Source organism: Pristiophorus japonicus, chromosome 3 (genome assembly GCF_044704955.1).
Source record: "Pristiophorus japonicus isolate sPriJap1 chromosome 3, sPriJap1.hap1, whole genome shotgun sequence".
NCBI lineage: Eukaryota > Metazoa > Chordata > Chondrichthyes > Pristiophoridae > Pristiophorus > Pristiophorus japonicus.
The window spans coordinates 307,726,661-307,750,003 of record NC_091979.1 but is presented as its reverse complement, the minus strand read 5'-3'; the positions used below and the strand labels follow the sequence as shown (position 1 = coordinate 307,750,003).

At 46.5% G+C, this 23,343-nt stretch overlaps 1 protein-coding gene across 1 annotated transcript in view; it reads right to left on the bottom strand.

Annotated features, from left to right (window-relative positions):
* The window catches only part of ipmkb (inositol polyphosphate multikinase b), a 136,388-nt gene that overhangs the window by 105,332 nt on the left and 7,713 nt on the right, over positions 1–23,343 (bottom strand). Inside the window, exon 2 of the mRNA XM_070874075.1 lies at positions 11,323–11,408. Within this exon, the coding sequence (XP_070730176.1) occupies positions 11,323–11,408 (86 nt within the window). The remainder of the gene's footprint in view (positions 1–11,322; positions 11,409–23,343) is intronic.

Here is a 23,343-nt window from a genome sequence, read left to right as displayed (position 1 = left end):
GTCACGAGTGATCTTGTGAGGGCATTGGTCTCCTCACCCAATGACAGAACCTGATTAACCTCTCCTGAGGGCTGCATCTCAGGAGAGACTGGTCAGCTTCTACTTCCCCTCACCGTGGGTCTGCCTAGTGGTACCCCTCCAGTGTGAGGCACAGGCTGGTACGGTGGGGGACTGGTTGTCCCAAAATGCATTTCAGCACCGCTACTGGGGCTCGCGACCTCGGAAGGTGTGAAACCATGGAATGTCGCCGAGGAGCTCAAGGAGGTTTCTGGTAGAGTGATGCCCTGTCCTATGGACTGATCCATATCGCGGTCAGCATTCTCCCGTGAACACATTTCCATGGGCCCCTCCTCTCCCCCACCTGCCTTGGTCTGGAGCGCACGCATCTGGATCTTCTGGTGGATCTTCATGATGTTGAGGAGTGTCTTCTTCTTCTGCAAAATACAACAGAACAGTCAAATGGTTAGCAGCACAGGAGGGGGCAGGATGGGTGGCACGAGTAGTCTGACGTGTAGCAGGCCAGTCAGCAGGTTGATTTGAAGGGTGACTATGCATTTTAATGACTCACCCTCGCGTGTGGGTCCAGCTTGTGCAGAGCTGATTCTTTTTCTGCCGGTGTGACTCAGCAAGGCAGCAACCCTCTGTTCCAGGGTGACAGTTGCTGCAGATTTGGTGGACCTCGTCCTGTTCTAAGTCTTTCCCTTTTGTTGTGGGCCAATTTCTTCTGCAAAGATGAAAATATTAATTTTCACACACGGTGCGCTTCTGATGGGTGGGACACATACAGATGGTCACATTTAATTGCAATTCAATTTAAAGATGAAGATATTACTTACACTCATTGCTTGACCAACGTCCTGCCATTTCTTCTTGCACTGGCTTCCAGATCTTGCGGTATTGACCCCGGCGGAGTATTTATCTGCAAGTAGGTTCCATCATCATCTTATTTCCTTGGGTGAAACTCTTGCTGATATCCAGCTCTAGCCATTTCTCCTCAATGACAGTCACTAGTTTCCCCACTTCCTCATGGAGGAAATTCTTTGTTCGTGTTGCACGTTCTTGCGCCATTCGTGTATTGGACATGCACTCAGGTAATGTTCAAAAATCACACTTCTCACCTTTCTTCCACCTATCCAGCACTCCTTTCCACTCCCTCAGCCACAAAAAAAATCAATATTTAAACCTTAGCTTTATATATGGTCCATTACCAATGATACTGAGGACGCTCTCCCTTTAATTGGCCGATTGCCAAGCTTCATGCTGCACTGCACATGCGCGAACGCTGAAACGCCCATTGCACATGCGCGCATGTTCAAACAGACATGCGTTCCCCTGCCGACAGGCCACAAGACGCTGGGCCCAAGCCCCGCCCCCTGCTGAGCAAGCGCGGCTGAAGCTCCGCCCCCCCACAAGCTCTGCAGCACCACGCCAATGGATCCAGGCGACGAGGGAGCGGCCAAATTAACAGGTACATTTTTGCCGCTTTTTATGCTTAGAAAGTCGGCGTGCCATTCCTAACCACGCCACTCTAGGCGTCTGGGGAAATTTGGGCCCATAGTTTTTAAATAAAGGGACTTCACCATCAGTATGATTGCTGGGTAAGCCCCACTTATATTGCATTCTCCAGCTTTACCTCACTCAAGTGAGGATGCAAGAGAAATGCAAACATTAATCGCACTGTGCAATTATGAACTCACCTATCCAAATTTGGGGGATTTGAAAGTTGTGATGTCAAACCCGCCACTACAGAGGGAAGAAACTCGACATTTCAGAAATGTTTTTAGGTATAAACAGGATATGAGAGAGAAAAAAAATAGATCTGACACCATTCTTATAATATCTTACTGCCAGCATAATGTTATTGTTCACCCTTACAAGAAATATAAAGCTTTTGGAAGCAGCCTTTGATTAGCAAAGACACACACAAGTTCCCTTCTGCTGCCAGACATGAGAATACAGTTCTTACTGAAATGTTAATTTCCCCTTTTCACAAACTAGTGATGCAGTCACAAATTATTTTTATGGCATTACTAGTAAAACTCATTAAATGAAACAGAAGTCGTAAACCATGTTGGAACAACGACATAGAGAGGAAGTGGGTTGACTCCTGCAGTCAGAGTTTAAAGAGCTAGGAAGGAAGTTAAAAATCAGGACCTCAAAAAGGTAGTAATCTGCGGAAATAGGAAGATATCGCAAGTTAACACGTAGCCCAGGAGGGAGGGCTTCAGATTCCTAGGACATTGGGACCAATCCTCTAGCAGGAGGGATGGAGGGGTTGCACTTGAACAGAGCTGGGACCAATATCCTTGTGGGCAGATTTAAAATTATTAGGCAAGGGGTTGGAAACCAAGATGTAGTATTAAAAAGTAGAAATAAGGTTCACAAACCATTAGACATAATACAGAATTAGGTGGGACCATAGAGAATACGAAGAGGTCTAAGTGAGGTTTGGAGTGCACGTGTGTAAATGCACAAAGTGTGATTAATAAGGTTGGTGAGCTGCGGGTGCAAGTAGGCTCTTAGGAATATGATGTAGTGGCAATAACTGAGACCTGGCTCAAAAAAGGGAGGATTAGATGCTTGATATTCCTGGGCACAAGGTATTCAGGAATGATAGGGAAAGAGAAAAAGGAGGGGTAGCAGTTTTGATTAAGAAAAATAGTGCTAGAAAGAGAGAATGTCCTTGAGTGATCAAAGACAGAATCTATTTGGTTGGTAAGAAATAATAAAGAAGCTATTACGCTTGGTGTATTTTATAGGCCACCAATAGTGGGAAGGAGATAGAGGAGCAGATTTGCAAAGAAATTACGGAGAGGTGCAAGAACTATAGAGTAATGATAATGGGAGACTTTAACTATCCCAATATTGAATGGTGCAGTGAATGTGTTATGGGCAGAGAAGGGGAGGAATTTCTGAAATATATTCAGGAGAATTTTCTTGATCAGTATTTTTCCTGTCCAAGGAGGAAAGAGTCATTGATGGATCTAGTGCTGAGGAATAAAGTGTGTCAAGTGGAGATTCTCACAGTGGGGGAGCATCTCGGGAATAGTGATCAGAATATCATAAGATTTAGATTAGTTATGGAGGACAAGGAGCAATCTAGAATAAAAACATGTAACTGGAGGAGGGCAGCGAATTGAGGAGGGATCTGGCCCAAGTAAATTGAAATCTAAGACTGGCCCAGGTAAACTGGAGTCAAAGACTTGTAATGGAGCAATGGGCGGCCTTTAAAGAGTAGATGGTTCATGCACAGTCTAAGTACATTCCCACAAGGGGAAAGAGAGGGCACCAAAGCCAGAGCTCCCTGATTAATGGAGTTAGGGAGCTGAATGAAGCAGAAAAAGGGGGTATATTACAGATGACAGTTTGACACAAGGGAGAAATTGGCTGAATATAAAAAGTAGAGAAGTGAAAAAGGAAATAAGAAAGGCAAAGAAACAAAATGCAAGAACAGATTGGCTGACATAAAAGGGAATCCAAAGGTCTTTTATAGACATATCGACAGTAAAAGAGTTGTCAGAGAAACGGTAGGGACGATTAGGGACCAAAATGGAGACTTAATGGTGGAGGCAGAAGGCATGGCTAAGGTACTAAATGAGTACTTTGCATCGGTGTTTACCAAGGAAGAGGATTTTTCCAAAGCTACACTAAACAAGGAGGTTGGCAGGATACTGGCTCAGATAATAGATAAAGAGGATGTGCTAGAAAAGCTGGCAGTATTTAAAGTGGACGCATCCGAGGTTGCTGAGGGAAGTAAGGATAGAAATTGCGGAGGTCCTGGCCACAATCTTCCAATCCTCCTTAGATACAGGGATGGTGCCAAAAGACTGGAGAATTGCAAATGTTGCACCCTCTGTTCAAAAAAAGAGATGGATAAACCTGACAATTACAGGCTAGTCAGCTTATCAGTGGTGAGAAAGCTTTTAGAAACAATCTGGTAGAAAATTAACAGCCACTTAGACAAGCATGGACTAATAAAGGAGCACCAGCACAGATTTGTTAAGGGAAAATCTTTTTTAACTAAGTTGATTGAGTTTTTTGATGAGGTAACAGAGAGGGTGGATGAGGGCAGTGCATTTGATGTTGTGTATGTGGATTTTCAAAAGGTGTTTGATTATGTACTACATATTAGGCTTCTTAGCAAAATTGAAGCCCATGGTATTAAAAGGGGCAGTAGCCACTTGGATACAAAATTGGATAACGGAAAGAAAACAGAGCTGTGGTGAATAGCTGTTTTCCGGACTGGAGAGAGGTATACATTGGTGTTCCCCGATGTTCAGAACTAGGACCACTGCTGTTTTTGATATGCATTAATAACTTGGACTTGGGGGTACAGGGCACAATTTCGTAATTTGCAGATAACACAAAACTTGGAAGTGTAGTGAACAGTGAGGAAGATAGTAAGACTTCAGGAGGACATAGGCTGGTGGAATCTCAGATGAAATTCAATACAGAAAAGTGTGAGATGATACATTTTGGTCAGAAGAATGAGGAGAGACCATACATATTAACTGGTACATTTTTAAAGGGGTACAAGAATAGAGAGATCGGGGGTGCTTGTGCACAAATCTGTGAAGGTGGCAGGTCAGGTTAACAAAGCAGCTAATAAAGTAGAACCATTGCATCATAGAATGGTTACAGCACAGAAGTCCATTTGGCTCGTGCCGGCTCTCTGCAAGAGCACTTCAGCTAGTCCTGCTCCCCCGTAGCCATGCAATTTTTTTTTCCTTTAGGTACTTATCCAATTCCCTTTAGAAAGCCACGTTCGAGTCTGCCTCCACCACCCTTTCAGGCAGTGCATTCCAGATCCTAACCAATTGCTGTCTAGAAAACTTTTTCCTCATGTCGCCTTTGGTCCATCTGCCAATCACCTTAAATCTGTGCAGGCCACATTGTCCGCATGCCAGAAACGAGACTCCCAAAACAAACGCTCTACTCAGAACTCCTTCACGGCAAACGAGCCAAAGGTGGGCAGAGGAAACGTTACAACGACACCCTCAAAGCCTCCCTGATAAAGTGCAACATCCCCACTGACACCTGGGAGTCCCTGGCCAAAGACCGCCCTAAGTGGAGAAAGTGTATCCGGGAGGGTGCTGAGCATCTCGAGTCTCATCACCGAGAGCATGCAAAAATCAAGCGCAAGCAGCATAAAGAGCATGCGGCAAATCTGTCCCACCCACCCTTTCCCTCAACAACTGTCTGTCCCACCTGTGACAGGGACTGTGGCTCTCGTATTGGACTGTTCAGTCATCTAAGGACTCATTTTAAGTGTGAAAGCAAGTCTTCCTCGATTCCAAGGGACTGCCTATGATGATGACGATGATAAATCTGTGCCCTCTGGTTCTCGACCCTTCTGCCAATGGGACGTTTCTCTCGATCTACTCTGTCTAGACCCCTATTGACTTTGAACACCTCTATCAAATCTCCTCTCAATCTTCTCTGCTCTAAGGAGAACCACCCTAGCTTCTCCAGTCTATCCACGTAACTGAAGCCCCTCATCCCTGGAACCATTTTTGTAAATCTTTTCTGCACCTCTCAAAGGCCTTCACATCCTTCCTAAAGTGTGGTGCCCAGAATTAGACACAATACTCCAGTTGAGGCCAAACTCGTGTTTTATAAAGGTTCATCATAACTTCCTTGTTATTGTACACTATGCCTCTATTTATGAAGCCCAGGACTCCGTATGCTTTTTTAACCACTTTCTCAACCTGCTGCCACCTTCAATGATCTGAGCACATATACCCCCAGGTCTCTGTTCCTGCACCCCCTTTAGAATTGTACCCTTTATTTTATATTGCCTCCCTTCGTTCTTCCGACAAAAATGTATCACTTCGTTCTTTTCTGCATTAAATTTCATCTGCCACCTGTCCGCCCATTTCACCAACCTGTCTATGTCCTGTTGAAGTCGATCACTATCCTCCTCACTGTTCATTGTACTTCCAAGTTTTGTGTCATATGTAAATGTTGAAATTATGCCCTGTACACCCAAGTCTATGTCATTAATATATATCAAGAAAAGCAGTGGTCCCAGTACCGACCCCTGGAGAACACCACTGTGTGCCTTCCTCCAGTCCGAAAAACGATCGTTCACCACTACTCTCTGTTTCCTGTCACTGAGCCAACTTTGTATCTATGCTGCCACTGTTTCTTTTATTCCATGGGCTTCAACTTTGCTGGCAAGCCTGTTATGTGGCACTTTATCAAATGCCTTTTAGAAGTCCATGTACACCACATTAACCGCATTGCCCTCATCAACCCTTTGTTACCTCATCAAAAAACCCGATCAAGTTAGTTAAACACGATTTGCCTTTGACAAATCCGTGCTGGCTTTCCTTAATTAATCCACACTTGTCCAAGTGACTTAATTTTTTCCCGGCTTATCGTTTCTAAAAGCTTCCCCATTACCGAGGTTAAACTGACTGGCCTGTAGTTGCTGGGTTTAACCTTGCAGCCTTTTCTGAATAAGGGTGTAACATTTGCAATTCTCCAGTCCTCTGGCACCACCTCCGCATCCAAGGAGGATTGGAAGATTATGGCCAGTATCCCGCATATGGGAGTTTATGGGATCCTGGGCTTTATGAATACAGGCATATAGCGCAAAAGCCAGGAAGTTATCCTAAACCCTTCCCTTCCCTCTCAGAACCATGACAGGATTCCCCTAGTCCTCACCTTTCGCCCCACCAGCCTACACGTTCAATGGATCATCCTCCGTCTTTTCTGTCACCTCCAGCGTGATCAAACCAACAATCACACCTTCACCTTCCCCTCCCCTCTCAGCATTCCGAAGGGACTGCTCCCTCTGCAACACCCTGGTCCATTCCGCAGTCACCCACAGCATCCCCTTCCCTTAAAGCCAAGGAAGTGGCATACAAATTGGCCAGAAATAGCAGCGAACCTGGGGACTGGGAGAAATTTAGAACTCAGCAGAGGAGGACAAAGGGTTTGATTAGGGCAGGGAAAATGGAGTATGAGAAGAAGCTTGCAGGGAACATTAAGACGGATTGCAAAAGTTTCTATAGATATGTAAAGAGAAAAAGGTTAGTAAAGACAAACGTAGGTCCCCTGCAGTCAGAATCAGGGGAAGTCATAACGGGGAACAAAGAAATGGCGGACCAATTGAACAAGTACTTTGGTTCGGTATTCACGAAGGAGGACACGAACAACCTTCCGGTTATAAAAGGGGTCGGGGGGTCTAGTAAGGAGGAGGAACTGAGGGAAATCCTTATTAGCCGGGAAATTGTGTTGGGGAAATTGATGGGATTGAAGGCCGATAAATCCCCAGGGCCTGATGGACTGCATCCCAGAGTACTTAAGGAGGTGGCCTTGGAAATAGTGGATGCGTTGACAGTCATTTTCCAACATTCCATTGACTCTGGATCAGTTCCTATGGAGTGGAGGGTAGCCAATGTAACCCCACTTTTTAAAAAAGGAGGGAGAGAGAAAACAGGGAATTATAGACCGGTCAGCCTGACATCGGTAGTGGGTAAAATGATGGAATCAATTATTAAGGATGTCATAGCAGTGCATTTGGAAAGAGGTGACATGATAGGTCCAAGTCAGCATGGATTTGTGAAAGGGAAATCATGCTTGACAAATCTTCTGGAATTTTTTGAGGATGTTTCCAGTAGAGTGGATAAGGGAGAACCAGTTGATGTGGTATATTTGGACTTTCAGAAGGCGTTCGACAAGGTCCCACACAAGAGATTGATGTGCAAAGTTAGAGCACATGGGATTGGGGGTAGTGTACTGACATGGATTGAGAACTGGTTGTCAGACAGGAAGCAAAGAGTAGGAGTAAATGGGTACTTTTCAGAATGGCAGGCAGTGACTAGTGGGGTACCGCAAGGTTCTGTGCTGGGGCCCCAGCTGTTTACACTGTACATTAATGATTTAGATGAGGGGATTAAATGTAGTATCTCCAAATTTGCGGATGACACTAAGTTGGGTGGCAGTGTGAGCTGCGAGGAGGATGCTGTGAGGCTGCAGAGCGACTTGGATAGGTTAGGTGAGTGGGCAAATGCATGGCAGATGAAGTATAATGTGGATAAATGTGAGGTTATCCACTTTGGTGGTAAAAACAGAGAGACAGACTATTATCTGAATGGTGACAGATTAGGAAAAGGGGAGGTGCAAAGAGACCTGGGTGTCATGGTACATCAGTCATTGAAGGTTGGCATGCAGGTGCAGCAGGCGGTTAAGAAAGCAAATGGCATGTTGGCCTTCATAGCAAGGGGATTTGAGTACAGGGGCAGGGAGGTGTTGCTACAGTTGTACAGGGCATTGGTGAGGCCACACCTGGAGTATTGTGTACAGTTTTGGTCTCCTAACCTGAGGAAGGACATTCTTGCTATTGAGGGAGTGCAGCGAAGGTTCACCAGACTGATTCCCGGGATGGCGGGACTGACCTATCAAGAAAGACTGGATCAACTGGGCTTGTATTCACTGGAGTTCAGAAGAATGAGAGGGGACCTCATAGAAACATATAAAATTCTGACGGGGTTAGACAGGTTAGATGCAGGAAGAATGTTCCCAATGTTGGGGAAGTCCAGAACCAGGGGTCACAGTCTAAGGATAAGGGGTAAGCCATTTAGGACCGAGATGCAGAGGAACTTCTTCACCCAGAGAGTGGTGAACCTGTGGAATTCTCTACCACAGAAAGTTGTTGAGGCCAATTCACTAAATATATTCAAAAAGGAGTTAGATGAAGTCCTTACTGCTAGGGGGATCAAGGGGTATGGTGAGAAAGCAGGAATGGGGTACTGAAGTTGAATGTTCAGCCATGAACTCATTGAATGGCGGTGCAGGCTAGAAGGGCCGAATGGCCTACTCCTGCACCTATTTTCTATGTTTCTATGTTTCTTCCCGTTCAAGCACAGGAGATGCAACACCTGTCCTCTTACCTCCTCCCTTCCCACTGTCCAGGGCCCTAAACACTCCTTCCCAGGTGAAACAGCGATTTATTTGTACTTCTTTCAATTTAGTATACTGTATACGCTGCTCACGATGTGGTCTCCTCTACATTGGGGAGACCAAGCGTAGATTGGGTGACCACTTTGCGAAGCACTTCCGTTCAGTCCGCAAGCGTGACCCTGAGCTTCCAGTCGCCGGTCACTTTAATTCTCCACTCCAATCTAAATTCTCCGTCTTCAGTCTCCTACACTGTTCCAACGAAGCTCAATGCAAGCTCGAGGAACAGCACCTCATCTTTCAAATAAGCACTTTACAGCCTTCTGGACTCAACATCAAGTTCAAAAATTTGAGAGCATAACCACTGCCAATCTTTGGCTCCCTTTCTTCCCCCCCCCCCCCCCCCACTCCCCCACACCCCCTCAGAGCCGGTTTATTTCTTTATTTTTTGCTCCTTGTCTCTAATGGCAGCTGGTCATTATTCCGCCATTCACACCCTATCTAGACTAATGTTTTTCTAACTCCTGATATTACCATTTAAATTTAGCCCATCATCCCTTTTATCTCACTAATCTCTCCTGCCTTCCACCCTATCACAGACCTTCCTTTTTATTCGTTCTTCCCCACCTCCTTTCAATGCTTGTTAAAAATGTGTTCTTTCCGAACACTCTCCAGTTCTGACGAAGGGTCGTCGACCCGAAACGTTAACTCTGCTTTCTCTCCACAGATGCTGCCTGACCTGCTGAGATTTCTAGCATTTTCTGTTTTTAATAAAGATTCCAGCATCCGCAGTATTTTGCTTTTGTATATTATATATAAAACACTAGTTCAGTCCCAGCTAGAGTACTGTGTCCAATTCTGGGCACCACACTTTAGGAAGGATGTGAATGTTTTGGAGAGAGTACAGAAGAGATTTACTAGAATGGTTCCAGAGATGAGGGATTACAGTTACATGAATAGACTGGAGAAGTTGGGGTTGCTTTCCTTAGAGCAGAGAAGGCTAAGAGATTTGATAGACGTGTTCAAAATCGCTACGGGTTTAGATAGAGTAAATAAAGAGAAACTGTAACCAATGGCTGAAGGGCTGATAACGAGAGGGCACAAATTTAAGGTGATTGGCAAAGCACCAGAAACGACACAAGGAAAAACTTTTACGCAACGAGTGGTTAGGATTTGGAATGGACTGCCTGATAGGGTGTGGATACAGATTCAATAGTAGCCTTCAAAAAGAAAATTTGATAAATACTTGGAGAAAATATTGCAGGGATATGGATAAAATGCGGTGGAGTGCGACTAACTGGATTGCTCTTCAAAAGAGCCGTCACAGACTCAGTGGGCCGAATGGCCTCCTTCTGTGCTGTAGTATTCTATGATTCTATCAGCTAATGAAATGCAGTTGAATAATCTCACCAAAGTAGCAAGAAACATTCACTTTAAAAGAGATTTGTGACAGGTGTTTTGCACAATATAACAAAAGCAAAGCTAGGAATCAGAAACTAGAGGAGTGTATTATGTACTGATAGAAATTGTTTGGAATCTTTTTTTTTGATCAAGGCCCAAAAACTAAAATACTTAAGATATGAATAACCAGCAGTGCTAGAGAAACTAACATTTCTGGTCAGTATCGCTAAGCTAAAAAGACCCAACATACGTGGGTTGTAAACAACTGGAACACTGCCAAGAAATGCACACGATGTTATAGCATTAGGAACACAATCTATTGCTGGGTTACTAACCCATAGAAACTGCTTTCAATTCCAGACAAATTCATTTCAGCTCATTACTACTCTCAATTCCTCGAGAATACCATTTGATCGCAATTGTTTACATGTGTTTCCCCTTTCTCTTCACACTTCTCTCCCAATGTTACCAACATTTGTCAGGCTATCCCAAGATTCCGATTGGGGGGGGGGGGGGGGCGGCAGAGTGAGAGAAGGGGGTGGACTTGATTTTTTTTCTTCCTTTCACCCCACCTAAAAAAAATCTTCCCATTTCAAACAAGTGGACAGATGATTTGCTCCCATAGTTTTGCCAAATCCACTTTACGCCTGCATTAGGAATTCTCTGATAGCAGCATAGGTGGACTTGCTCTCCAATATCTATTGCATCAACTCAACATTCCACAGGTGTCCCAGTCCAACTGAGATATGACAGTCACACGGAAAACCGTATGTCACGTCTGTGATGCCATCCCAGAGTGCAACACAGTAGCACATAGCAGGAAGCACAGTGCTAAAAAATAACACTTAATTTGTGGAAACTGCCGGGTTCTTTTGGTGCTAACGGGGGAGGGGGTAACGTACATTGGCGCCAGAAATCTTTATTTTGGAAAATAGGGGCCTCTCGGTTAGGTCGAATGCAGTAGCACTGAAGGCCAATTTCACCTTATACAAAGTTCTACCAAACAGCAATTACCATGTTGTAGAAATTCATCTCCCTGGGCCCACGAGGAGGAGGTTGCAACTGTTTCAAGACTGTGCCATCTGGATGCTGCAACATACCTAGAAAAAGAACAAAATACCTATGAAATTATGATTCCAGCACTTCTTTCATATACAACTTTATTTCAAAGCCAAACTCCTGAAAAAGAAAAGGTCAACTTCATCCTATGAGCATTAGGACATGGTGGATAGTTAGTAGAAGCCGTCAAAAATCCCAATAACCCTCATCAGAAAAGGGAAGATAAAGGCAACGTCACTCAACAAATACATTTGAACTTTTTTTTTAAGTGTAATACCTTTATTAATGCCAGGACATTCTTTTAATAAAAACTGAGAAATCAAATGTCTCAATTTTTCTCTTTTCAGTTAAATACTAGTATGCAACGCCGTATCGTTTTTCACCAGTACACATAAGTCTGACCTTTAACACTTGAGAAATTCAAGGGACCAGCTAATCATACAACTTAGTCATTTTACCAGCGAACATCTGTTGATAGACAACACTTCCAAGTAGCGGTGTCGGTTAATGACCCGGCATCAGCTTGGCTCAGTGGGTAGCACTTGAATCGGTTGAAAAGGAACATGGAAAGGAAGGGGGTAGAACAGCTATTAGGAAAATAATAACCTCAAGATAAAATGGTATCAGAACTGAGAGATTATAACTATCGGGAAAGATTGAACCAGTTTGTGCATTTTTCTTTTGAAAAGGTGACCTGATAGAGGTCTCCCTTATGAATGAACATAAGAATTAGGAACAGGAGTAGGCCATCTAGCCCCTCGAGCCTGCTCCGCCATTCAACAAGATCATGGCTGATCTGGCCGTGGAATCAACTCCACTTACCCACCTGCTCCCTGTAACCCTCAATTCCCTTATTGATTGAAAATCTATCTATCTGTGACTTGAATAAATTCAATGAGCTAGCCTCAACTGCTTCCTTGGGCAGAGAATTCCACAGATTCACAACCCTCTGGGAGAAGAAATTCCTTCTCAACTCAGTTTTAAATTGGCTCCCCCGTATTGTGAGGTTGTGCCCCCTAGTTCTAGTCTCCCCGACCAGTGGAAACAACCTCTCTGCCTCTATCTTGTCTATCCCTTTCATTATTTTAAATGTTTCTATAAGATCACCCCTCATCCTTCTGAACTCCAACGAGTAAAGACCCAGTTTACTCAATCTATCATCATAAGGTAACCCCCTCATCTCCGGAATCAGCCTCGTGAATCGTCTCTGTACCCCCTCCAAAGCTAGTATATCCTTCCTTAAGTAAGGTGACCAAAACTGCACGCAGTACTCCAGGTGCGGCCTCACCAATACCCTATACAGTTGCAGAAGGACCTCCCTGCTTTTGTACTCCATCCCTCTCGCAATGAAGGCCAACATTCCATTCGCCTTCCTGATTACCTGTTGCACCTGCAAACTAACTTTTTGGGATTCTGCTCGGGAATCCGTACCTCCACGACCGAGGTTTTATGTGGCGGTCGGAAGAGAGGGCTGTGGCTGGTGAGGTGACCAGGGTCAGGGACCTGCTCGGTGGCGGAGGAGCGGGCTGGATGGTGCCAGGCACGCTGGCGCGGCGCCTAAATTCAGCCGACGTCCGCCACGCGGCCGAAGCCATCGAGTCGCTAAAAACAGCTTTGGGCCCTGACTCTGTTAGATGCATCGAGGAGGCTCAAGCACGTGGGGAGATCCCGTCCGAACTGACCCCCGTCCGGACGGAATTCCTCATTGGCGCCAAATCCCGGAACCTCCCTCGGAGGCCGGCGCCTCACAACTTGAGCCGCCTCGGGGAAATCCCCTCCGTGCCTTTCAGTTCCGCGCGGAGGGGTTTCCTGTACGGGCTGCTCCTGCACACTCTCAACTTTGCCATCCTCGCCGGCCTTCCGGACACGCCATGGCGTACCATCTTGCCGTCCGGAGGAGGCGGGGGTCCCCGATGGAAGGCACTCTATGCGGGAGTCCTCCCACTATTCATCGGGGACTTGGCCTGGAGGGTGGTGCACGGAGCAGTGCCGTGCAACAAATTTTTAAGCCGGTTCACGGACTCCCAGGCCGCCTGCAATTTCTGCGGTTTGGAGGAGTCCGTGTTCCATGTTTTTACTGAGTGCACGAGGTTGCAGCCCCTGTTTCATTATCTAAAGGGGCTGCTCCTGAAAGTCTGGCTGCACTTCAGTCCCACTCTCCTGATCTTTGGGCACCCTGTGCGGAGGGGAGCGGGTAGGTCCGAGGGCCTCCTCGTAGGACTGCTCCTGGGCGCGGCCAAGGGTGCCATCAGCCGGTCCAGGCAGCGGGCGGTCGAGGGGGTCGTTCAACCTGACTGCCTGCCTCTCTTCCGCTCTTACATCCGGTCCAGGGTGTCCTTGGAGATGGAGCACGCGGTGTCCACCGGTACGCTCGCGGCCTTCCGCGAGAGGTTGGCACCGGAGGGACTGGAGTGCATCATCACGCCCGGCAACCAAATTTTAATTTGATTTTACGTTTTAAAGTTTAATTTGTTTTAATTGCCGGTGCTTTTAGTGACACCCTTCCCTTTTATAGGGGGCACTGGGGAAAAAATGTGATTTTAGTGCCCCAAAAAAAAAAAGAAAAACACAAAAAAAAAACAAAAAAAAAAAAGGGCCTTGTAAATGTCTGGTGTGTCATCCAGGTCGGGTGGCACGGTTTAATGTTTTATGTTTACAGGTAAACTCTAAAAGAGTTTCATGCACAAGGACCCGCAGGTCCCTCTGCACCGCAGCATGTTGTAATTTCTCCCCATTCAAATAATATTCCCTTTTACTGTTTTTTTTCCCCAAGGTGGATGACCTCACACTTTCCGACATTGTATTCCATCTGCCAAACCGTAGCCCATTCGCTTAACCTATCTAAATCTCTTTGCAGCCTTTCTGCGTACTCTACACAACCCGCTTTCCCACTAATCTTTGTGTCATCTGCAAATTTTGTTACACTACACTCTGTCCCCTCTTCCAGGTCATCTATATATATTGTAAACAGTTAAGGTTCCAGCACCGATCCCTGTGGCACACCACTAACCACCGATTTCCAACCCAAAAAGGACTCATTTATCCCGACTCTCTGCTTTCTGTTCGCCAGCCAATTCTCTATCCATGCTAATACATTTCCTCTGACTCCGCGTACCCTTATCTTCTGCAGTAACCTTTTGTGTGGCACCTTATCGAATACCTTTTGAAAATCTAAATACACCACATCCATCTGTACACCTCTATCCACCATGCTCGTTATATCCTCAAATAATTCCAGTAAATTAGTTAAACATGATTTCCCCTTCATGAATCCATGCTGCGTCTGCTTGATTGCACTATTCCTATCTAGATGTCCCGCTATTTCTTCCTTAATGATAGTTTCAAGCATTTGCCCCACTACACAAACTAACCGGCCTATAGTTACCTGCCTTGTGTCTGCCCCCTTTTTTTAAACAGAGGCGTTACATTAGCTGCTTTCCAATCCGCTGGTACCTCCCCAAAGTCCAGAGACTTTTGGTAGATTATAACGAATGCATCTGCTATAACTTCCGCCATCTCTTTTAATACCCTGGGATGCATTAAATGGGTTGTACAGGGTAGATGTGCAGAGAACCCATAACGCGTTGTCATAAATACAAGATCGTCAGTAATAAATCCAATAGGGAAATAAGGAGAAATGTCTTTAACTCAAATAGGTTCAATGGAACTCCCTGCCATAGGAAGTGGTCGAGGAAAATAACTTAGATACTTTCAAAAGGAAACCACACAAGTACACGAGAGAAAATGGAAGAGATATGTTGAAAGGCTGAGGTGAGATTGATGAAAGGACTCGTGTGGAGTATAAACGCACCAGTACAGACTAGTTGGGCCGAATGGCCTGTAATGTAATAGTATGAATTTGTTGTGGATTCAAGCACCGGTCAACACTAAGCTGATACCACTTCAGTAGTGGGAGAGTGCTGAATTGCCAGAAGTGCAGCCTTCCAGTTGATGCATTAAATCGAGGCTATGCCTGCCTGCTCAGGTGGACGTTAAGAGCAGGAACTTCTCCTGGTACAGTCAACCAGCATCAGTAAAAACAAATCATCGCGTCATTTATTAGACATCTATGGGACCTTGCTGTACGCAAATTGACTGCACCTATGAAAAGTAATTCAATGGCCGCAAACCTTTTCGGGACATCCTGAGAATGCTAAAGGCACTATTATAAATGCAAGCCTTTCATAAGAACACAAGAACAGAAGAAATAGAAGCAGGAGATGATTTGGCCCCTCGAGCCTGCTCCACCATTCAATAAGATCATGGCTGATCTGATCTTAGCCTCAACTCCACTTCCCTGACCACTCCCCATAACCCTAGACTCCCTTATCGTTCAAAAATCTATCTCCACCTTAAATATATTCAATGACCCAGCCTCCACAGCTCTCTGGGGTAGAAAATTCCAGAGATTCACGACCCTCAGAGAAGAAATTCCTCATCTCCGTTTTAAATGGGTGACCCCTTATTCTGAAACTATGCCCCCAGTTCGAAATTCCTCCACGAGGGGTAACATCCCCTCAGCAACTACCCCGTCAAGCTCCCTCAGAATCTTATACGTTTCAATAAGATCACTTGTCATTCTTCTAAATTCCAATGAGTATAGGCCCAACCTACTCAACCTTTCTTGATAAGACAACCAACCCCTTTCATTTCAGGAATCAACCTCGTGAACCTTCTGTGAACTGCCTCCAATGCAAGTATATCCCTCCTTAAATAAGGAGCCCAAAACTGTACGCAGTACTCCAGTTGTGGCCTCAGCAATACTCTGTACAGTTGTAGCAGGACTTCCCTACTTTTAATCTCCATCCTCCTTGCAATAAAGGCTAACATTCCATTTGCCTTCCTGATTACTTGCTGTACCTGCATACTAACTTTTTGTGTTTCATGTACAAGGACCCCCAGATCCCTCTGTACTGCAGCATTTTGTAGTCTCTCTCTCCAGTTAAATAATAATTAGCTTTTTTATTTTTCCTACTTTCACTCAGTTAAAAATTAAATGTGAAATCACCTATAACTGTGATCATACCTACTTCACTACTTTAAAAATAATTGTTTCCCCCGCCCCCCCCCCCCCACCCCACCGATTGGGGAATGAAAGATCCTATTTAAAAACTGGTTCCAGTTAAAGAAAACCTCCCGATTTATAATTCATGCAAACCTTCTGAAACAACAGGCTCTTCTTTCATATAGTAGTGGCAAAAAATAAATTAAATATCAATGCCCAAGTCAGATATCCAGGCCAAAGCTTCCGGCATGGATTTCTTGTAGGCTGCCTGTGAATTTCCTGAGGGCAGTGCTCAATGATGTGCTCCAGGGTCTGATTAGGAGCTCCACAGTCACATGATGGGGATGCTTTAATCGTCCATGTATGGAGAAGGTAGCAGCATCGGTTCTGAGGCGGTTGATGGTTGTCCACTGTTTGTGAGGAAGACTTAATCCTTCAGGTTGTATCGTGGGGTCCTCTATAAGAAATCCATTTGGTATGTTGTGACTTTTCCAAGAATTTCACCATCGGTTATCAAGAGAGATCGCTGAAAGGCTTCAGCGGCTGTTCAAAATGACCCTCTAGAGTGGAGTTGGGTTGGTGGTAGGTTAGTCAAGCTGGCATGTAGCAGTTGTATTCTCTGGAGACGGCATATTCGTGGCGTTTGAAGCCGCAGTAAAGATCTTTGGAATCAAGCAATAGAAGGAAAGAAAAAAAGACACCCAGATCCTAAAAGCAAAGGACGCTCTACGGTACGTTACTTCTCATTAAGTTTCAAAAGGGTGAATAGGAAAAGATCATTTCTTCTGGTTGGGAAGTCAGTGATGAGGAGTCATTAAACACAAAACTGAGATTGATAGACTTTTGTTAAGCAAGAGCATTAAGGGATATGGCACCAAGGTGGCTAAATGGAGGTAAGATACAGATCAGCCATAAAAAAAAGACTTGGCTTTCACGACCACCGTCTCAAAGCGCTTTGCAAACAATGAAATACTTTTGGAATTGACGCGAGTGTCCTCGACTCCATCCCTCAGCATGCGACCCGCCACCATCTTAGCAAAACCCCAGCCCTGCACAAGGTAGAAAAGGTCATCCGTCAGCTCAAGAACAACAAGGCATCAGGAGCAGATGGAATCGCCAGTGAGGCACTAAAGTATAGTAAAGTATTGGCACGAATGCATGATCTCATCTTTCTCATCTGGAAGGAGGAGAGCATGCCGGGAGATCTCAGATACCGTGACCATCTTTAAAAAAGGGGACAAGTCCGACTGCGGCAACTACAGAGAAATCCCCGTTATCAGCCACTGGGAAAGTCATTGCTAGAATCCTCCTGTGGCTGAAGAGCTCCTCCCAGAGTCACAATGCAGATTCAGTCCACTACGGGGTGCAACGGACATGATCTTCGCGGCACGACAACTGCAAGAGAAATGCAGGGAACAACACCAACACTTGTACATGGCCTTCTTTGACCTCACAAAGGCCTTTGACACTGTTAACCGCGAGGGTTTATGGAGCGTCCTCCTCGGTTTCGGCTGGCCCCAGAAGTTTGTCGCCATCCTCCGCCTGCTCCATGATGACATGCAAGTCGTGATCCTGACCAACGGATCCATCACAGACCCAATCCATGTCCGGACCCGGGTCAAGCAGGGCTGGCGTCATCGCGCCAACCCTCTTCTCGATCTTCCGTGCTACAATGCTCCATCTTGCGCTCAACAAGCTCCCCACTGGCAGCCTCAACAAATCCAGCATGTTAATTTTGAGGGTGCTGCCAGCTGTGAAATGCCAGTGCACCAGGAACCGACGGCACTCGTATGGCACAAAACCAGTATTAAAAGCAGTCTGGAACTGGCTGTGCTGTACTTGACCTCAAAGTTGACATTGAATGTAAAAACCAGTGTGTTTGTGTGCGGGTGGGGGTTCCTTTCCCCTGTTCCCCTTATCTTGTTCAGCACTAAAATTCAACAAAGCAGAAAATAAGCAGTTTATTGCATCACATACCCTGGGGTTTATCACTTTATTCAGTGTACATTGGAGAACTTTGAACAGTTTTAAAATTTGCCTTTTAGAACAAAGCACTCAAAACCCAGCGAAGCAAATTCAGATGAAATCCTGCTAACATTTTATGAGACAAACCGTATCAAGTTGATTAACATAAATGAAGGTTACATTTTTCAACAGGTTAGAGAGTGCTTCGGATTAACAATACCTGCACACATGGCTGCTTTATATTTGGTGTGAACTTATTCCCTCCAAGTAGGCCCCAAAATAGTCACCATTTTTAATGATTGTCTATCACTCCAATTAAAATGTGATTGAATATTTAGGGAACATAACTTTGTAATGGCCCCCCCAGAATTTGCAGTGGCTAATAACAGCGAAATAACAGTGTTGGCTGTTATTACCTCTTTGAAACTGTGGTCAGTCATTCACTGTTCAACACTGGCTGCGCTGTGCCCACCCTGCCAAACCTGGCAATCAGTGTAATCAGGGAAATCAGTCAAACTTTTCCTTTCACGCAATAATATCGCTAGTAAATACCCCATTAAATGTTAGGCCTTGTTGGATTAGGTGCAACTTGTTTTTTAACAGCGTATTGACTGCGAAACAAAAGTTTTGGCTCTGAAATACTCATTTTAATTTTGCGGCATGTCAAAGTGCTCCATTATGATAAAATTTTCAATTTTTAAGAAACTTAAAAAAAAAAATTTAAGTTTGTTCGTATTTACTTCAGGTTTACCTTTTGCCCATGTGAGAGTTAAAAAGTCAGATTAAAATCACCTCTTCACTGCCTGGTTCCCTGAAAGATTAATCATTGAATCATACAGGATCTACATAAGCTTTCAGTTGCTGTAGCCATTACTTGATTTCAAACTTAACAGTAACACACACCAGGCCAAGTTTGCTTTGTTTTAACTCCCAGGACTAATGCACTGTCCAGGTTAAAACTCAAAGAACATTAAAAACCACAGGTACTGCCACATCCAGCACATTACAATGCTACTCTGTTGCATCACACGGCTAGTTGACATCTTGGTCTTAAATGAATGCACAGCAACAAATAGCATGAATTGAGAAAAGACAGGATTTTCACGGATGTACTCAAGTAATAATAGTCACACCATCCACAAGTTCAAACTCATCATTCACAGAAAGCTGAAAAACTAGAGCTTTCACAGAACTTTCACGCCATTGCCTTGTTCGTCATAAAATGACTAATGCTAAATGGACAGCTAATATTTAATGTTCAGAAGCTAAAAGCAAATTGTGTTGCCACTGTCCCTAAAAATAGGCTGGCACACATGGCATGGGAGGGGTAGGTTTGCATGGATGAGGGCGTTTCCGGTTTTAGATGTTTGATGACTACTTGTAAAAAGTATTCAAAGTGTGTGCTATACCTTTGAATCACTATGTTCTGGTACTTCAGGTTTCTGGAGATTACCTCACCTCTAGAGCTGAGAGAATCTGAAACATTGATTACAACATGATCCATACCTAGACAGCAAGTTTATCCAGCGAGGAGCTGAGCGACACAGACCAGCGTGATTCCAAATTTGATCATGGTCTATGCTGAGTTAGCTGATCTCAGCCTGGGTGCAAATCATACAACAACTTGGATTTATATAGCACCTTTTAACACAGTAAAACGTTCCAAGGCACTTTACAGGAGAGTTATCAAACTAAATTTCACACTGAGCCACCTAGAGACATAAGGACAGATGACCAAAAGCTTGATCAAAGAATTAGGTTTTAACAACAACTTCCATTTATATAGCACGGTTAACGTAGTAAAACGTCCCAAGGCACTTCACAGGAATATTACGAGACAAAACATTTGACACCATGCCACATACGGCAGGTAGCCAAAAGCTTGGTCAAAGAGATAGGTTTTAAAGAGCATCTTAAAGGAGCAGAGAGGTGGAGAGGTTTAGTTAGGCAACAGAAGGCATGGCCACCAATGGTTGAGCAATTATAATCAGGGATGTTCAGGAGAATTAGAGGAGCACAGATGTCTCGGGGGAGGGACGGGAGGAGATTGCAGAAAAAGAGAGGGGCGAGGCCATGGAGGGATTTGAAAACAAGGTCGAGAATTTTGAAATTGAGGCACTGCTTAACCGGGAGCCAATGTAGGTCAGCAAGACAGGGGTGAACGGGCCTTGGTGCGAGTTAGGACACAGGCAGCCAAGTTTTGGATGACCTTAAGTTTACATTGGGTAGAATGTGGGAGGCCAGCCAGGTGTGCGTTGGAATAGTCAAGTCTAGAGGTAACAAAGGCATGCTGATGAGCTAAGGCAAGGGAAGAATCGGGCGATGTTACAGGAAATAGGCTGCCTTAGTTATGCTGTGGATATTTGGTCGAAAGCTCATTTCAGGATTAACATAACACCAAGGTTGCTGAACAGGATCTTCTTAAGGGAGGAGAGATGGAGAGAGTCGAAGAGGTTTAATAAGTGAATTGCAGAACTTAAAAGCATAGGCAGCTGAAGGCATGGCCACCAAAGTTGGGGGGATGGATATTGCGGATGCGCAAGAGGCCAGAATTGAAAGAGCACGGAGAACTGAGAGGGTTGTAGGGCTGGAGGAGGCTACAGAGATGGGGAGGGGTGAGACAATGGAGGAATTTGAACATAAGAATGAGAATTTTAAATTAGTATAGCTAGACCATGACTCAACGTAGGGCAGCGAGCACGGGAGTGATTGGTGAATAGAAATTGGTGCGAGTTAGGAAATGGGCAGAAGAGTTTTGGATCAGCTCACATTTACTGAGGGTGCAAGGTTGGATGCCGACCATTGGATTAGTAAGTGTAGAGGTAAGAAAGGCACGGACAGATGAGGGTTTCAGCAGCAGATGGGCTGAGGCGGGGCAGTGTTATGGAGGTGGAAGTAGGCAGTCTTGATGATAGAGTCAGAAGCACAGCTTAGGGTCAAATAGGACAGCGAGGTTGTGAACAGACTGGTTGAGCCCAAGACAATGGGAGATAGAGTCGGTGGCTAAGGAACAGAGTTTGTGGTGGGTACCGTAGACAATGGCTTTGGTTTTCCCAATATTTAACTATCAAATAGCCTCAGCATCTTTAGACTGGGGAAGGGGGTGGTAGAAAGAATAGGATTAAAAAAGTCACCCAGGCTATCCTCTCCTTACCACAGTGACCTATGTTGGAAATGCGTCTATGTGACTATCAAAAAGCAGCAAGATCTGGCTCAATTATGATGCCCCAGCAGTGAGGGGGGGGGGGGGGGGGGTCAAGAGAGAGGGGCGCGCGTCGAGGGGTGTTACGGAGGTGAAGGGGGTTGGGCGTGTTGAGACACTGAGAAGGGGGCGGGGGGGAGGAGGAGGAGGAGAGCGCGGCCGCGGAGGCGGGCGCAGACTAGGGGACCAGCCGCGGACGGGGTGGGGGCGGCTGTCCGCAGATGGGGGTGAGAGAAGAGAAAGAGAGGGGTGTTGATGGGTGGGGAAAGAGAGAGGGGTGTTGATGGGTGGGGAAAGAGAGAGGGGTGTTGATGGGTGGGGAAAGAGAGAGGGGTGTTGATGGGTGGGGAAAGAGAGAGGGGTGTTGATGGGTGGGGAAAGAGAGAGGGGTGTTGATGGGTGGGGAAAGAGAGAGGGGTGTTGATGGGTGGGGAAAGAGAGAGGGGTGTTGATGGGTGGGGAAAGAGAGAGGGGTGTTGATGGGTGGGGAAAGAGAGAGGGGTGTTGATGGGTGGGGAAAGAGAGAGGGGTGTTGATGGGTGGGGAAAGAGAGAGGGGTGTTGATGGGTGGGGAAGAGAGAGGGGTGTTGATGGGTGGGGAAAGAGAGAGGGGTGTTGATGGGTGGGGAAAGAGAGAGGGGTGTTGATGGGTGGGGAAAGAGAGAGGGGTGTTGATGGGTGGGGAAAGAGAGAGGGGTGTTGATGGGTGGGGAAAGAGAGAGGGGTGTTGATGGGTGGGGAAAGAGAGAGGGGTGGAGGCGGCAAGAGAGGGGCGGTGATGGGGGGGGGGGGGTGGAGGGGCGGTGATGGGGGGGGGGGTGGAGGGGCGGTGATGGGGGGGGGGGTGGAGGGGCGGTGATGGGGGGGGGGGTGGAGGGGAGGGGAGGGGGTGGAGGGGAGGGGAGGGGGTGGAGGGGAGGGGAGGGGGTGGAGGGGAGGGGAGGGGGTGGAGGGGAGGGGAGGGGGTGGAGGGGAGGGGAGGGGAGGGGGTGGAGGGGAGGGGAGGGGGTGGAGGGGAGGGGAGGGGGTGGAGGGGATGGGGAAAGGGGGGGTGGGGGGGATGGGGAAATAGGGGGGTGGGGGGGATGGGGAATGGGGGGGGTGGGGGGGATGGGGAATGGGGGGGGTGGGGGGGATGGGGAATGGGGGGGGTGGGGGGGATGGGGAATGGGGGGGGGATGGGGGTGTTGAGGGGGATGGGGGGTGTTGATGGGGGGGGGGGAGGAGTGTTGATGGGGGGGAGGAGTGTTGATGGGGGGAGGAGTGTTGATGGGGGGGAGGAGTGTTGATGGGGGGGAGGAGTGTTGATGGGGGGGAGGGAGTGTTGATGGGGGGGAGGAGTGTTGATGGGGGGAGGAGTGTTGATGGGGGGGAGGAGTGTTGATGGGGGGGAGGAGTGTTGATGGGGGGGAGGAGTGTTGATGGGGGGGAGGAGTGTTGATGGGGGGGAGGAGTGTTGATGGGGGGGAGGAGTGTTGATGGGGGGGAGGAGTGTTGATGGGGGGGAGGAGTGTTGATGGGGGGGAGGAGTGTTGATGGGGGGGAGGAGTGTTGATGGGGGGGAGGAGTGTTGATGGGGGGGAGGAGTGTTGATGGGGGGGAGGAGTGTTGATGGGGGGGAGGAGTGTTGATGGGGGGGAGGAGTGTTGATGGGGGGGAGGAGTGTTGATGGGGGGGAGGAGTGTTGATGGGGGGGAGGAGTGTTGATGGGGGGGAGGAGTGTTGATGGGGGGGAGGAGTGTTGATGGGGGGGAGGAGTGTTGATGGGGGGAGGAGTGTTGATGGGGGAGGTGAGGGAGGCCTG